This window comes from Pipistrellus hanaki (assembly GCF_964339955.1).
Source record: "Pipistrellus hanaki genome assembly, chromosome: 8".
NCBI classification, from domain to species: Eukaryota; Metazoa; Chordata; class Mammalia; order Chiroptera; family Vespertilionidae; genus Pipistrellus; species Pipistrellus hanaki.
In genome coordinates this window covers 79,425,741-79,442,169 of record NC_140510.1, presented here as the reverse complement: position 1 = coordinate 79,442,169, position 16,429 = coordinate 79,425,741, and the positions used below count along the sequence as shown (strand labels likewise).

The 16,429-nt window shown below is 39.1% G+C and overlaps 1 protein-coding gene across 17 annotated transcripts in view; it reads right to left on the bottom strand.

Annotated features, from left to right (window-relative positions):
* Positions 1-280: 280 nt before the first annotated feature.
* UNC80 (unc-80 homolog, NALCN channel complex subunit) overlaps positions 281-16,429 on the bottom strand; it is a 167,642-nt gene continuing 151,493 nt past the window's right edge. For 15 of the 17 annotated variants that reach the window (XM_084893323.1, XM_084893337.1, XM_084893327.1 and 12 more), the window contains 6 exons: positions 14,371-14,509; positions 12,370-12,426; positions 6,146-6,227; positions 5,144-5,255; positions 3,942-4,150; positions 281-2,909 (listed from right to left, as the gene is read on the bottom strand). In XM_084893323.1, the coding sequence (XP_084749449.1) occupies positions 2,643-2,909; positions 3,942-4,150; positions 5,144-5,255; positions 6,146-6,227; positions 12,370-12,426; positions 14,371-14,509 (866 nt within the window). In that variant the 3' untranslated portion in view covers positions 281-2,642. The remainder of the gene's footprint in view (positions 2,910-3,941; positions 4,151-5,143; positions 5,256-6,145; positions 6,228-12,369; positions 12,427-14,370; positions 14,510-16,429) is intronic. The other 2 variants (XM_084893324.1, XM_084893331.1) reach the window with 1 other exon arrangement.

Below are 16,429 nucleotides of genomic sequence, written 5' to 3'. Positions count from 1 at the left end.
GCTATAGAAAATGCTGTACCCAGGATTGAACTGCTTTAATTAAAATGGAGTACTATAAATCTACACCCACTATTATGGATGATAAGTGTTTATTCCAATTTCTCTCAAAAGTTAATTTCTGAAAAAGCAACCTCTCAGTTGAGTCCAATTTTTTACACATGGGAAGTAAGTGCCTGTTTTAATTGTCCTCTGAACAAGATGAATATTATTAAGCATCATAGCTTAAGAAAGATCTAGTATTACCAATAATGTATTTATCATATGTAATTGTTTTTGGTCATATACTCAATAATTTGATCACTCAAAAATTTGTTAACTATCTTAAAAGTTTCTCTAATCTCCTACTACCATTTTTTAAAAATAGCTATTCCTTCAAACTCCAGGTAACAGTATTCCTGAGAATACATCTTGTGACAATCTTATGCACATACATTTAGATACTTTATCAATTGCACATAAACATTCAATAAATTACATTCAACACATTAAGGGCACCTTAAATGGAACAGATGCATTCACACATCTGCAAGATCTCAGTAATCCCAGTATGAAAACATTCCCACTCTCCAAGGCCCTGCTTCTCAAGAGTGGTGGCTTTTTTTTTTTTTTTTTTTTGCAAGATACAATAATACTTAGCTTATTGGAAAAGTTTCCAACAGCCATCCATAACCCTAGAGTGAAGGGGTCAGGCTAAAAGGCAGACGGGTCAGCATAAATATGTTCAATACTTTTTACATATAAAGGTATTCTTAGCATATATTCAACCATCTTTTTTAACCCACTTACTTTTTCAATATGTTATAAAATTACACATAGAGTATTTGAATCAAGAATCAAGTAACTGGAACAAAACACAGACACATATAGAGACTCGTATAGCTCAGACACATGTGATTACCAAACATAAGGCCTCTAACACTAATTGAGCAGCATAATTTTTAACAGGCAAAACACATCAGCTTAGAAAGAGTTATAAACCCACTTACATTATATTTCTGCATTTGAGAATTAATTCAGCGTTAAGTGTCAATATTCTGAAAATATTTTAAAACATAAAAGAAGCCTCTGCTCTCTGAAGCTCTAGTTTCTGAAGCTTTAGATTTGAGATTTTTAATGTTGTCCATTGTCTTTAACTCACAAATACCTCTCATTCTCATAGTAAATTGGGCTGAAACCCCAAATTATACTTGAAAGTACAAACCACAGTGGAAACAATGCCTATTTAATAAAGGATTCTAACAGAAAAATAATTTTCTTTTGTGATTTGGGTGGGTTTAATAGGTCTCCTCTATATATACATATACTTCTCATGGTCAATATAGTCAAAGTTTAAGCATATAGAATATGTTTTGAATTCATTGCAATGTAATAAATATCTGTATTTAACTTCAACTGGAGGACTAGAAAACATACCCACACACACACACATCACTGTATCAATTTAGGTAAATATATGAGTTTTTATAATGTAAACTGTTACATTTCTGAAATTCAATTTTGAACTGTATTATACCTAGCCCTACTATAGCATCAATAACACACTAGATATGGCCTCACAAGCCTTTTAAGTTTTATATTTTGCTTGAGTAACTGAATTTCAAGTTAAAATAAATTCACAAGCTGACTTTGTCCATGAAGAGATTGCTCAATTTATATTTTTTCCCCTCATAAACTCAAATGTCTAAAGGATCATAAGAATATTGCTAACATTGGGAAGTTATTTTAGTGAACTTATTTTAACAATAAGTTTAATATCTGAAAATATGTCCCAAAGGGTAGGCACTATTATGAAGAAAGTAATCACATTTTGCAGTATTTCCTAATATTGGCATTGATGTAGTTAGGGTTAGAAGTAGGAATATCATCTTTTTCTAACTATTATAGTTACATTTCATTCATATTATAGTATGCGTTGTTTAGGTTCTTCTCAATTCAGAATTATGTCTGATAATTTCTAGAGTATTCTCTCATGATTGATTATGAATGGAATGACTATGGCATTAGTATTCTGATTTACAACATGCAATAAAAATGACGGTTGAAAAATAAATATTGAAAAGTCCACAGCTTTAAAAATAATATGTCTTCCTTCTTCTACATGGCTGCATTGTTGATCAAAACAAAAATCGCAGTGGGCTTATTTATTATTTAGTTTCCCCAAAACTAATATTTCCATTATTTATTACTTTTATGTAAATTGCCACTTGTACAACCACCTGGTTTAATATTTTTGGAACTATAAAAATAAACACTTGCATGAGATGTATAACGTGAATAACCTCAAATGCATTCTCTTTTAGAATATATTATTTGTTAATATTTCTAGCTAAGCAGCTCTATAACAGTATATGTTTGTAACTGCTCAAGCCTTCTTGAATCATAAACAATGTGCAAACGGCTCTTCTCCCTTTTTACTGCCTGGTCTTTATGGTCTTCATACAATTAAATAATCTTAGCCACGGATTTTTAAAAGATGTTTATGACACAATATGTGCACCCACAGCAAAATCTACTGAGATTTGTGTCACCTATTGGGAATAAAGTGCTGTGTTCTCATCTGTTTTTTCAAGCAGAAGTATTCAACTTTTCGCTAAGTGATCCCTCCCTCACCTTGTCTGCACCTGCAACGACAAGCTACAGAACTAAACATGCGACTCATCCAGGTCTCCGCCGGGCTCCCCCCGCTCCGGGGCAGTGAGCGTGAACTGGCTGGCCAGCAGGGGGTTCTCCATGCCGTTCTCCTCGCTGATGTGCAGGACAGTGTCTCCGTGCTGCAGGAGGACGGACGTCTCGAGGCCTGGGAAGTCATCGGGGTCTGAGATCTGAGTGCAGAGGGGGCTGTGTGCGGCAGCACCTGGCCCTTCTGCGTCCTCCTTCTTTTCTCCTTCTTCAGCAAGGAGGGTCTCACTCTGCCACCAAACAGACCACCATGTCATGAGAACGTGGAAGGGGTGCCAGGGAAGGGTATAAAAAGTGTCGTCCAGCTTTAACTGGACAGGAGTTTCAAGGCTGGTCTCATCGCCAGCCTTCGCTAGATGCGAGCTTTTCTGGAGGCCCTCCAACTTTCTAAGCCTCAGTCTTCCAACCTGTCGCATGAGCCCAGTGTTTGCTCTGCTAGCCTCGTCCACTGTGAGGATAAATGAAATCACGCTGTTACCAGGCTGTTTAACCGTTAAAGACTACGCAAATGTGTATAGTGATATCGCCCCTTTGCTTTCTTCAAGTACATGAGAAGAAAGTTAGACCGATGGGAATTCTTTATAAAAATCAGAAGAAATGTCAAAACAACGAGGGAAAAGATCAAACCAAGAAGTTCCTCTCGTCTTACAGGACGCGGAAGGCTCACTATATAAAGGCTGTGTCTGAATTGGTGATTTTTAAAAAACTGAACTATCGCCGAAACCGGTTTGGCTGAGTGGATAGAGCTTCGGCCTGCAGACTGAAGGGTCCCAGGTTCGATTCCAGGCAAGGGCATGTACCTTGGTTGCGGGCACATCCCCAGTAGAGGGTGTGCAGGGGGCAGCTGATTAATGATTTTCTCTCATCGATGTTTCTGACTCTCTATCCCTCTCTCTTCCTCTCTGTAAAAAATCAATAAAATATATTTTAAAAATATAAAAAGCAAAAATATAAAAAAAGAACTATCTTTAAACTCTGTATCATATATGGTTTTCAATGAATATGTCAGCTGTACAATATGTTCCCGGAGGTTTATCATAATAAGGAATACCAAGACTTCCCTTATCGCTTCTTAAGTAAATGTATTCCTGGCTATATCCTTTATATGGCCTTCTTCTTCATGATGATAAAACCCTCATCTGTCTGGCTAACAAAACGTTACAGGCCTAGACTTAAATGATACGTAATAAATGTGCATACCAAGTGGTTCCTAGACATAAGCGTGCAGGGAGCAAGCCTTGCCTGTTCCTCTAGCACCTCACCTGCTTGGGAGACAGTCTGTGGAGATCAGCTACAACAATGGCCGGGGAAGAGGTGAGGAGCGGTTTGTCCATTCCTTCTGGCTTCCCAGAGCGGGCTGGGCTGCAGCCTGGTGGCTGCACTGCGGCAGGAGGTGTGTCTGTTGGGGCACCCGCTACCTCTGGCTGAGCTGGCGGGGCCTCAGTGAAGGTCACAGACCGTTTCTGATCCACTGTAGGTCAGGAGTGAAGTGGTAAATAAGAGGGGAAATATGTAGTCATTGCTTAATCATTGGGATCTCCTGGCTTTTCTGAATAAAGATGTTGCTGGTTTATTAATAAATAAAAGCATACTTGACTATCATGTACATATTTTGATTTCATCTTCTTATAAAAAGTAGGATTTGGGTAGAACAATCATCCTATCTAATAAAAGAGTAATATGCAAATTGACCATCACTCCAACACACACAAGATGGCTGCCCCCAGGTGGTCAAATATGGCTGCCCCCATGTGGACACAAGATGGCTGCCATAAGATGGCCAACAGTGGAGGGCAGTTGGGAGGGACCAGGCCTGCAGGGGAGGGAACTTAGGGGCAATCAGGCTGGCAGAGGATGGTTAGGGGGTGATCAGGCTGGCAGGCAGAAGTGGTTAGGGACAATCAGGAAGGCAGGCAGGTGAGCAGTTGGGAGCCAGCAGTCCTACTGGGAACAGGCCTAAACGGGCAGTCGGACTGGAGAGGGTTCAGGCTGGGCTGAGAGACAAACACTCTCCATGAACAAAATTTGTGCACTGGGCCTCTAATTTTTACCTAAATGGCCCAAGAACAAGATTTGCATAGAGCAGTAGGTGAACTTGGTCCTCATAACAAATGCCAACCGGATTTTACAGTCCCCATTATCTATCATGTCCTTGTTTTCAGTAAGACGTATAGCAAACCCAGTCCCTGACTCGAGTAAAGAAAACACAACCTGCTATAGTTAGATCTCATGGCATTTAGAGTTTACTTTGGACTTTTTCATTTCTCTAGATTCTTGAGGGTAAGGATGCTGGTTGGGAAAGGTGAGGGGAAAAAAAGGCACCGAAGTTTTCTGGGAAACTTCTTCCCTGATCCTAGTGTCTTCCCAAAATGGAGCTCCCTGCCTAAGTCTCTGCAGGTCTCCCTGGCTGAGGCGCATGGCCTCGTGTTAATGGGATAATCAGGAGGGGCACAGGAGACCTCACCAGATGGCTTCGTTTTAGGTTGAATGCTCCTCCGAGTGGTGGACAGACGAGCTCCATGGCGGTTTTTGGATTCATTCTGAGTCTTCTGACGTGACAGCAGAGGACGTCTTAGCTAAAGAGAGAAGGCAGAATGAAGCTGGCTGGCTGCCCGGGAGAAAACGCTATGCTCTGAGGATTCTACGGATCACTCCCTGCTTTCAGGGTTTCTGTGGACTCTTCTGGTTGTTCTTTACGTTGGTAGCTGGTAAACTTCTTTCTGCTTGTTTGTATTTGATTCTGACATCCCCTTTAACCAATCCTATCTCCTACGTATTGCACCTTTATATAGGCTAAGAACATTAACATTATTTAAAGAAGCCAGTGTGAGAACTTCAGTGAATTTCAGGATACAAAATTAATAATTATTGCTCATAGACCAGCCTTTGTTCACCTAAAAGTTGCAGTTGAACCTGTGTGACCTCTCCAGGGGGGTTGATGAAAAAAACCCCTCAGATACCGAGAAGTGTCTGGTGTCCAAATCAACGCTGAGATGCCCCCATCACAATAACTGAGCCATTTTTACTCAGAGAGTAATGTAAAGGAAACCCAGCTAAGGACATTCATAAACATAATCTTTACTTTGGTTTCAGTTGTAACTTGAATCATTCATCTTGAAATGAGGAAGAAAGGACAACTGTGTCCATGCCTTTACCCAAACATCAACTTTCAAACAAATCTTCCTGGCTCATGGATTTGGCTGGGAAAGAAAGCTTCTGGGGAGGGGACAGATGGAAGTACAGGCCTACTCACTTCACCAAGCCATCAGGTCCGTTAACCTGAGCTGAAAGAGGAGCTAAAAACCCTCAGAGGGCTCAAGAACTCACCATGCTTTACATGTGCTCTGTACTGCTTGTTTTGGGTGGGAAGAAGGCAAAATGTAATCTCAACATACACGGACATCCAAAATTCAACAGAGCTTCTACTTCATGGGGTGACTCTCCTGCCTTTCTCGGGTCTGCTTACCTGCCTCAGGCCCCTCTTCCGCCCCAGCGGCTGCTGAATGAGGAGGTTCTGCTGTCCAGGTTCGCTCTGCACGCTCGCCACCCTGCCAAGCACCAACAGTGTTAGAGAGCCCGGAGACAGTACGGAAGATCGTCCTCTGGTCACTTACACGAAACAGTCACTTCAAAGATATCGTTATCTTTGAAGGAAGGTTGGGCAAGAACCCCTGAGATGGGAGTTTTCAAAGCTTTGGGAGGAAGGACAAGGCCTCTGTAGCTCCGAGTTGCCAAAATTGAGATTCTGTTTTCAATCACGGTGTCATGGCTGCCATTCAGCGAAACATGGGTTCGATCACACACCCCTGGTTTGGAAGCCACCAAAACGTTGGAGATGTCATATTCTAATCTCAATTTTTTTCCCCAAGGGGAGGGAAAAAGGTAGTGACGAACACACACAAACAACTCTACCACATGGATGGGAACACCTTTTCAAAGATTTCAATTTAAATGAAAGTCAGATGGACGAATATCAAACACATCAGACACAGAATCCATTTGGGTGAAGGGGCACATTCAGCACATGTTTGCAGCCTGAAGTCTCTGTGACTACTAAGTGAATAGTCACATGGGCAGACAAGTGTTTTCTTTGTTTGTTTTTGTTTTTTTGTTTTTTTACATGGATTTAGATTTAAAAGGCTGGCAAAGTAATTAATCTGTCAGTAGAACTTGGAAGAGAAATGATCAATATCAAGGAGCTGCATTGAAACATATGCAGTTTATAAAAGCAACAACCTGCTCCCCCCAAATTTGCTGTGTATGTGTGTATTTTATATGCAGAATGACTACTGGTAATGGCCACTATTTTAGTATTGGGTGAAGCTGAAAATACTGTCATGGGTCCATGATCCCTTATCATTCTGCATGCATGTATAATAGGTGTTTATAATGGCAGAGTAAAAAAAGAGATGTATTATGCCCCAGAGAACACTGTAACTCTATGGATGATGCCAATGGGATTATTTGGTTTATGGGTAATTAACTTCTGCTTTGCCTTTGCAAAAGGAGAATCATCTATAAATAGTTTTTAGAGTCAAATATGCCACAGAGGAATCCAGAGTCAGCAACTGTCCAGGAAAAAAAGAGAAAGACTATATTCATTCATTTTCATTTAAAAAAAAGTGAGCTATCTAACTACCTAGTGGCAGTTGTAGGGAGAAGAACTGGTGTCTAGATGGACAATCAGATGCTTTTCATGTTGTTAACCACTGGTTAATCGTGATGTGGTCGACACAGGCACATCTGTCAATTTTTAAGTCTTACATTTCCACCGAAAGAAAACCAATAATTCCCAAATGGAGTTTTATTAGTGCTTTTTTATGAAATAAGAATGTTATCATATCATAATTATACCATTTGGGATAGAAAATACAGAATTCTATAAAGAGTCCCCCAAACAAGTTTTTAAAACTTTCTTGTTCTTCTAAATATCAAGTTCAAAAGAGCACTGTACATTATTTTTATACATGAATGACCTTGTACCATCTATGACCTTTCTAAGAAGGCAGAAAAAATTACCCCCATGGAACAATGCAATAAATTCTGATAAATAATCCAGACTGTGTTGCTGGCATGTTTGAAATGACAACTCCTTATGAAGTATACATTTTAACATGTGTCATAAATTGGGAAGAGAATTCAATCACCACACACACAAAAGTACAAACAATTTTCTCCCAAACACCAAGCAAAGCTTTCGTTGGAATGGGTTCTTCATTGACATTTAAATGTTACCTCCGTTCCCTTAGCCATAAAGGGAGGTTAATACTTACCGCCTACCTCCCATTAAGGTAGAGAAAAGAAGTTAGTTGATGTAAGATGGTTTGAACATGAAAAGTAATGTTTATAACATGCTTCCTTGTTTTATAATACATTTGATGCTTGTATTGAGTTTATTGCTTTTTAGAACACTAAAAGGGAGTGGGTAATAAAATGTTTTGATAAAAATTGGGCAGAGAAAATGAAATTGAGGCGGTCCACTTGTCTCTTTTCATTCAGAGTGTGAGGAAAAAAAATGTCGGAAGAAAAGAAAAAAAATGCAAATTACTCAGAAAGTGTTATATGTCAAAACGTAATGGTAATTTCACAATGATAATTCCAAGGGAGGATCATACTAAGCACCAGAATGTTCTCTATGGATAGAGAGGTTTATTTCTAAGAAAAAGGTCAAGTTCACAGCTTTAGTGAGTAGCTGTCCTATGTAAACGATGCAGCATTTCATCAATGGAATGCACACATCAAAGATGAATGTATAGAGCATGTAAGAAGTAGTTTCAGTTTAGCTTCTCTCCACATCATGTAATATTTCATCTGTAGGATTTGCAATGTGTGACCAGAGGTGTCTAATACTAAAACTAACCAGGAAAGACCAAGGTTTTGGCTGTAAGCACCTCTCTATAGAAAATTGGCTTCCTGAAATTTTTATTCTTGGGACTAAGAAACGGCTCATTTCTACCTGTTTGCTAAATAAAAGGGCAAAACAATAGGGATAAAAACAAATAAAACTTTCTAAGTAGAAGCTAAAATCATGGCTTGCATTTTTGAGTCACTGAAAAACATGACAGTGGCAAACCATAGCAGGATTTGGCTTTTAGAGAAGCCAGTGCTTGGGGCTTAGCAGAACTGGTGTGACTCAACTGGTCACAAAAGCCAGACGCCTTACTCAAAATGGAAGGAAGGCATTCGTAAGCTACGGAAATTTAGGCAATGTAAGAGGGATGACTTTGGCACAAATTACCTCTTATCCCTTGTTTCAGTATGATGGCTGGATTGTAGTGTATAAATATGTTTGTACTTTCTAATGAGATATATACCAGTACCTAATGGTATTTCTTAAAGAATAGTTAAACAAGGGGCTATTGAGTAATATAATAAAAATTAATATTACTCATTCCAAATGACAGAAAAGTTTATGGATTGAAATATATCTTATGAATAAAAAAATTAAGTAGAAGCCATGGGTGAGGAGACTGGTACACAGAAAATGAAGTAGTATTTTCATTGCTTTTATCTTCATTTTCAGTTGTTTTAATTTTTTTCTTTGTATTTTGAGATTACTTGCTAAATTTTTATACTTTGAAAATGTGTATGACCATGAGATAGGTTCTACTAAATAGGTTGTTTTTATTTTCTCTCACCCAGAATCTTTTTGAAACTTGAACTGCACTCTTATTTTCCACTGTAATTAAAATGATTCTTAGAGAATCAAATAGAATTGAAGACTCTTTTTGAAAAAAATTAGAGTGGATTGTCAATTCCTGCCTTTCAAAAATCCTCTAACATGAACAAACAAAATCTAATTCTCAAGTATAAACATCCAGACTTGAGTGCTTGAATAAACTTAGGTATGTCTATATTTTTCTGGAGGAGAACTATGGTCCATGGTGGTTTTGTTTCGGGGTGGGCACAGGGAGGGAACATCTCCAGTGAGTCTCTATACCTTTAAGAGCAATATTCTTAACAGAAGATAAATTTTCCAAGGAATATTACTTCAATTTATTAATTTATTTTAAAAAAAAGAATCTTTTCTCCATAGGTAGTGTTTCTAACAGGGTGCTTTTTCTTGTCTTGAATCTTTAAAATAAATCAGTTATGCCCTTGTCGGTATGCTCAATTAGTTGAGCATCATCTCATGCACCCAAAAGTCAATGGTTTGATTCATGCCCAGGTTGTGGGCTTGATCTCCAGTGCAGGAGGCATGCAGGAGGCAGCTGATAGATGTCTCTCTCTCACAGTGATGATTTGCTTCCTCTCCTTTTCTCTCTCTAAAATAAATATATATTTTATATAAATCAGCACAGATTTATAAAAAATTTAGAACTTTTCAAAAGGTCTACAAAATTGTTATCCCCCCCCCCCCCCCCATCTTTTCATCAGACCATCTTGGTTTCTTCCTCATTTAGTCTTTATATCACATTGCCTACTTTGCCTAAAACAAGTGTTCTTTCAAAAGCAAATTCCCAGAAAGTTAACCAAAATATGGGGGCTAGAAGAACGTCGTGGGTGTATTACTCTCGCACAGGCATGCTTCCTGATATTCGTTAAGCTTTGGTGCCAGATTTTCCTTAGAACTACTTTGGATGCTTGTTAGATCCTGAGCGTTCAGTATGTGCTGAATGTGATTTACATTGTTCAGGCTGTGTTGCTTCTTTAGGACTTTAAGAGTCTGGAGCATAAGAAGTTTCATGCCCCAAACAAGAAAGCCTGCAAACCATCTATAACAAGCATTTGTCCTGCTTTATAAACCCACCTCCTAGTAAATGCCAAACATTCCTCTCCTCCAAAGAGAACTTGGTGACATGATGAAGTTTAAGAGATACGATTTGCAGTATATGGCAAAGGTGGATGTGCTACTGGCTGGTGGAATGCCTCTGCTTTAATATAATTAGTTAGAACCCAAAAGGACTACCTCATCTTCCAGTTTCTTAAGGACCACGACAGAATTGGGGTGACTAGGCTGCACCCAGTACTAAAACACAACAGTTACAGGAACAACAGGTCAACAACAGTTGACCTAAAACAATCATCAAATCCCCGACATGACTGACTGATTCAGTTGCAGATAAAGTCTACAGCTTTGGCTCTGGACCAGTCTCACGTAGCAAGAACTCGGGCGTATTCCCATTGACACTGGGCCCAGGGCAGATTGGATTAGTCATTTGCACCGAGGGCCTGCTAGAGAGAGCCAAATCTGTTGAAGAGTTTCTAACAGTCCATTCAAACTCCTGCCTTCTCTCACCAACTCTGGACTAGTTAGTATTTTACTCAGTAAGAGTAGAATTTGTCCTGATTTAGAAAAGCCCTCAAAGTTGGCCAAGGGGAAGGCTAATGTAACACGGTCTCCTCTCAGGAGGCCACTGGAATGATATACTAGTCAAGGTTCCCCAGTGTGACGTGTAATACTAAGCATTTAACAAATGCATTCTTTGAAAGCCGGGTTCACGGTGCTAGACTTGGTTCTGATCTCTTCAAGTGCTTTGAAGGGAAACTGTGTTGAGGGCAATTTTGTTCTTCTGCGTCCCCAAAGCTCTTGACAGTAGAATAAAGTCTGCTCTCTGTGGCAGGTCCATGTTTACCACCAATAACAGACTGATCTGTCGAGGCAAGGGCTCGCAAACACAAATGAATGTCATGAATTATGGGTCCAGTAATAAATAAATACATAAATAAATAAATAGGTACACCTGATGATGGGTAAAATTTCTCATTTTCAATCATAGAAGAAAATGTGAAACTGAACAAGATGCAAAGGAAACAAAGGGACAACCTGCCACAAGAACGGCCTCTCAACATTTCCTCATCTCTGTGATAAAGCAATAAATGCGTGGGTTGTACTCACTCAGCAATGCCAACCTGAAAGGGGGTGTTTTCTCTGGAGATGGCAATCGTAGAATGAACAAGAAGCATTTCCCTTAATGAGGATTAGTTGAGAGGTGTGAATCAACAGCACAAGATTAGGAATGTTTGACGTGGTGCATCTGAGTGTTAAAGGTGCAGGCCCCCTTTCTGAAGCTTTAAACCAATTGCCAAGACTGTATATTGTTTGCACCATAAGACTTCTCTGCCTTACTCAGAAATGTTTGTGTCTGCCATTTTGTGGCAAGTTCTGGAGTCATCTTTATGTTGGGACAGACATTCTTTACATAAGTGTTATTTGAACAAGCTATTATAATAACCTGCCACATAGCATGCATCTGAGAGAGGGAATTACATAAGTTGTATTTACATTGCTACTCTTAACAGAACATCATTATTATCTTACCATTCATGGTATCAGTTAAAAGATCTGTCTTGATTTAATAAGGGGGTTCCCGATGATGGGGAATTATATTAATTAGCTTCCAGACAACATTTCTTAAGGAATATCAGTGTGGGACGGGATGATTAAATGGGATAAATTTAACATTTGGCATAGCAAAAATTTTAGATGTTCATGGGACAAGCCCCTAAAAGAACTCCACAGATTTTTCTTTTTTGGTAAGCTTTTTAGGCCATTTGTATTGAGCTCTAGAGCTGAACATGAAGGAGGCTACACCTTTGACTTCCAGGCTTGTGTGTTCATGAACAACAAAGGGCAAGAAATGGAAATAGATACCGAGACGGGCGAGAGGAGACAGAGAGACAGAGGCGACAGGGAACAGATAGTTTCCCAGCACAGACACCAACAGACAGGTAGCGTTGACACTGTACCTAGAGAGGCTGCCCTCGGCGGCCAGGCCCTGGGAGTCATCGAGGACATTAGGCTCACTGCAGGAGGGGTAGGGAGATGAAGCATTTAGGGAAAGAAAATGCAAACAAATGAAAGAAAAAGGAAAAAAAGGCATGCAATTTTTTCTGCTTCCAAAAACCAAAAAGAAATTAAAAAATTTAACAGAAAAAGGAAGGAAAAGGAGACAGTCAACCATTTCACCTTGTGCTGGGTTTGTCAAGACATAGGACTCAAGGCAATGGGGAGAGGAGGGACTTCGGATGAATACGACTCTCAAAGGAGTGATCTGTTGATTGGCCGAGAGTTGGGACTTAAAATGAGCTCCATATAAAAAACGTGGGCTCTGAAACACGTCGCAGAATGAGTCTGTACAAGACGAAACTACCATCCCTTCGGTTACCATTTGCCTGGGTGGTTACTGTTTTTCGCCTGTCTTATGTACGTGAGGTTTCATTGACCAGGCTGCTGCTTCTCTCTTGTGTGCGGTGATATCATCCATCACACAGAAACCACTTACCATAAACTGCCACAACCAAACTCTTGGAACTGATGCCACGAAGAAAAGGAAAGAAAGAACCCAACTTCCACTGCTAATTTTGCAATGAAAAGGCAAGTAAAAAAAAATATGGAAGAAAGGTAACCCTGGAAAATCCACATGGAACTCCATGTACCTCCTCCTTACTCCATCCTCTAGTGACTGAATTGTAAATGGCAAAAGAAGAAACCTGTCAGGTTGGTGAAAGAATAAGTTAATCGCTTATTGATTTATGTGGACGCAGTGGTTTTGGGATCTGTGAACAGAAACTGTGTCATACTTTGGCTTTCTTTCCTTCACTGTCTAGCACTGAGCTTATAAGCACCCATGAGGTACTCAATCAATACTTGTTAAATCATTTAGAAACACTGGAGTGCCTGCCTCCAAGGAATCGTTTAACTAATCTAGTACACTGTAAAAATAGCCTGTGTAAAAAAAAAAAAAAAAAAAAAAAAAAAAAAAAAAAAAGACCCTATCTCCCTAATGCACACAGACATTCTAACCTTCACTAGCCTTCCAAAACATGACTCAAGCCCAAAGTGGGTAACCAGATTATCTTTCTAAATTTCTAATACATCTAATAAAAGGAAGTGAGTTAACCCCTGAAAGTGAGTTAACCCCTGAACAGATACGTCCAAGGGGAATTCATGGGCCTGCTTATTTTAGGTAAATAACAAGAATAACAACAACAACAAAAGCTCTATTTTAAATTCCTATAATTCCCTAATTTAAATAAAACTTTAAATAAATTGATAGTTTTATTTGATTCCTGAGGGAATCTTGCATATTGCTAACAATTAAAGATATTGATAGTTACCAATAACTGCTCATATGACTTTATAGTTTTAGGGCATCTTATAGTATATTCTTAGGAAGCAAAGAACACCAAACCAAATATTTCAAAGGGTTTAATCACGGAATCATGGAACTATAGATAGAGAAGTTACTTAACAATTGTCTTAGCCAACCTCCTCATTTCACAGAGGAGAAAACTGTGCGCTCTTGTTAAATGACCTGCCCAAGGTCACTCGTAGCAGCCTAAGTCCTTTTCTGCTTGGTTAAGCATCACTAACTCCAACTGAATACTAACGACATACCAGAAGTCTAAACTTTACCAAATATGTCAAGCTAGCCCTCTACCCTTGCCAGGTCCTCATTATTAGCTTAGCTAATTATATATCAGAAATATGAGAATGTCATTTGAAAGAAGACCATGTGTCTATTTACGGAACATTTTAAAGGAGAAACGATGCTTGGATCAGAAATTGAGATCCCTCTTACAGCCCTGGCTCAGAAAACTCTCCGCTAATTGTTGCCTGTACAATGGTCCACTTATAAACATTGATTGTTTGCTTCCCTCTCAGCCTTTTCAGAACAACAGGAGCGAATTCCCAGGATTTCTCCCTTTCCCCCAAATGCAGAGTGTAGGACATCCGTGGCTCTTTACCTTTGGCTGGGTAACATGCCCACCTCAGCCTGAGGTGCGGACACGCTAGAGACGTGGCTGGAGAACCTCCTCCTTCCAATGGCACTCAGAAGGTAAGCCTCTTGTTCACTTACCACACTGGGCATGCTCACAGAGTCATCTGAAAGGGCCAAAGAACGGGGCGTTATAAAACCATGGCATGGGCCAGGAAACCCAATCCAAATGTGCATGTGGGCTCCATCCCTGGCTTGCATACAACCTTACGGCAGTCTCTGAAGGGAAACGATCATTCGTCCCTTTGTACAGATTAAAAGCTAAGATGCTGGGGTCCTAAGAAACACCTTTCCTGTTTGTATAAAATAGGACTTTCACAGCTCAGCCTCTAGAGTGACTGAGCACTGCCACCTTGAGGATGGAAATAGAACTGCAAGTTGAAGTGAGGCTTTCATTCGGGTGAGGAAAACCTAGCTGGAATAAAGCCACGTGAAAGAATATACATCCTGGAAAACACATCGCAAAAGACCATTCGGTTCTTTTGTTTTTAATCTGCGCAAAGGGGTGACTAACAATTCTTCATATCCACACATTTCCAGTCCTTGAACAGCCTTCCTGAAGTAAATATAAACGTCCTGTCCATTTTTAGAAGTAGATTATTTGTGAAAATCAAGGGGATCTGTACATTCAGAAAAGCTGGACTATAATGTTTTAAACATTTCAGGAGTAAACGAGGAACTTTGTTACTGAAAGAATCAAGTACATTTCTTTGATATTCAAATGCTAAATTCAGTACATGTCATGATTTTTAGACTGCTGAGAGACTATTTGATATAGTCTGATTCAGACTATTTCTGAAAACCTAAAAGTTCATAAGTAATTTTAACCTAAATTTTAAGTTTTAAGCACACAGTCCTGTTTTCTCATAAAACATAAAAGCAGAAATCAATGTATTCAGATTCCTGTGAAAGTTAGCTTAGACAGAGTGACCTCATTCTAAGTGAGCTAACGTTGTTTGTCACTGAGCAGTAAACAGATTTTGTTTAATGTAGAGTTTTGGTGAACTTTTGCTACCATCTAAGGTCATCTGACATCATTTATTTAAAATATGTCAAGCTGGTCATATTTCTAATGAAACTTATTTTATTCCAAGATAATGAATATGAAAAGTGCTACAAATTTTAATTTGCTATATAATGATGGTTGAAGTTGGTTCTTATTATAGAATAATATTTCCTTTTTAGGTGCATGTACAGAGACACAAACTAGCAAATATGCCTCCAAAATAATGAAAAAAGTAGTAGGATAGAATTGTGATTCAAAGGTCTTTCAGATCCTATTGATTCCGCCGCCCCCTTTTTCAAACTAATATATCACTTAACACTCACACCCTCAATATCCATCTCAATATTTTGTTTGGTGATGAATCATGTGCTACCTTCCATTCTTCCATTAGAGAAAACGTTATCTCCTCTATAAGCCCTCTAAGATTTTAGAGGGCATAGAACATATCCTTCTCTTACTTCCCTGTTCCTGCTAGATCTTCAAACAGGTTTGATGATTAAATGAAAACAACAACAACAACAAAAAAACACAGTTTAATTCAAAGCAATCAACCCTCTAGCTTTCATAGCCCACTTCATATAATTCAATACACACTCACATCACACTACAACATTTGTTAGCATCCCTGCTTTCGTTGGGATGATTGTAGTGTCTGAGAGCAGGATATTAGCAACAAGTTGCACACTTGTCACTGTGTGAGTATTGGCATTTGGTCAACAACTCCTCCATTTATGTCTTCTCTACTCTTACACCCCTAGAGTCGAGAAGACATATTGCTTAGTCATCTGCTGATTCATAAGGGTACCTGCAAAATATAGTTAGGTGTTCTAAAGACAGGATGTATCATTTTCCATCATTTAAAAAAAACAAAAACAAAAAACAAAACAAAACAAAACAAAATCTGCTGAGAGACTACATCAAACATTAAAGAAAAATAGATATTTCTTTAAGTCCTGAACTATTCCTAGGACTTAACAAATATTCAAGCTGCTTTTGAATGAGAGAGATATCCCTATCTCTC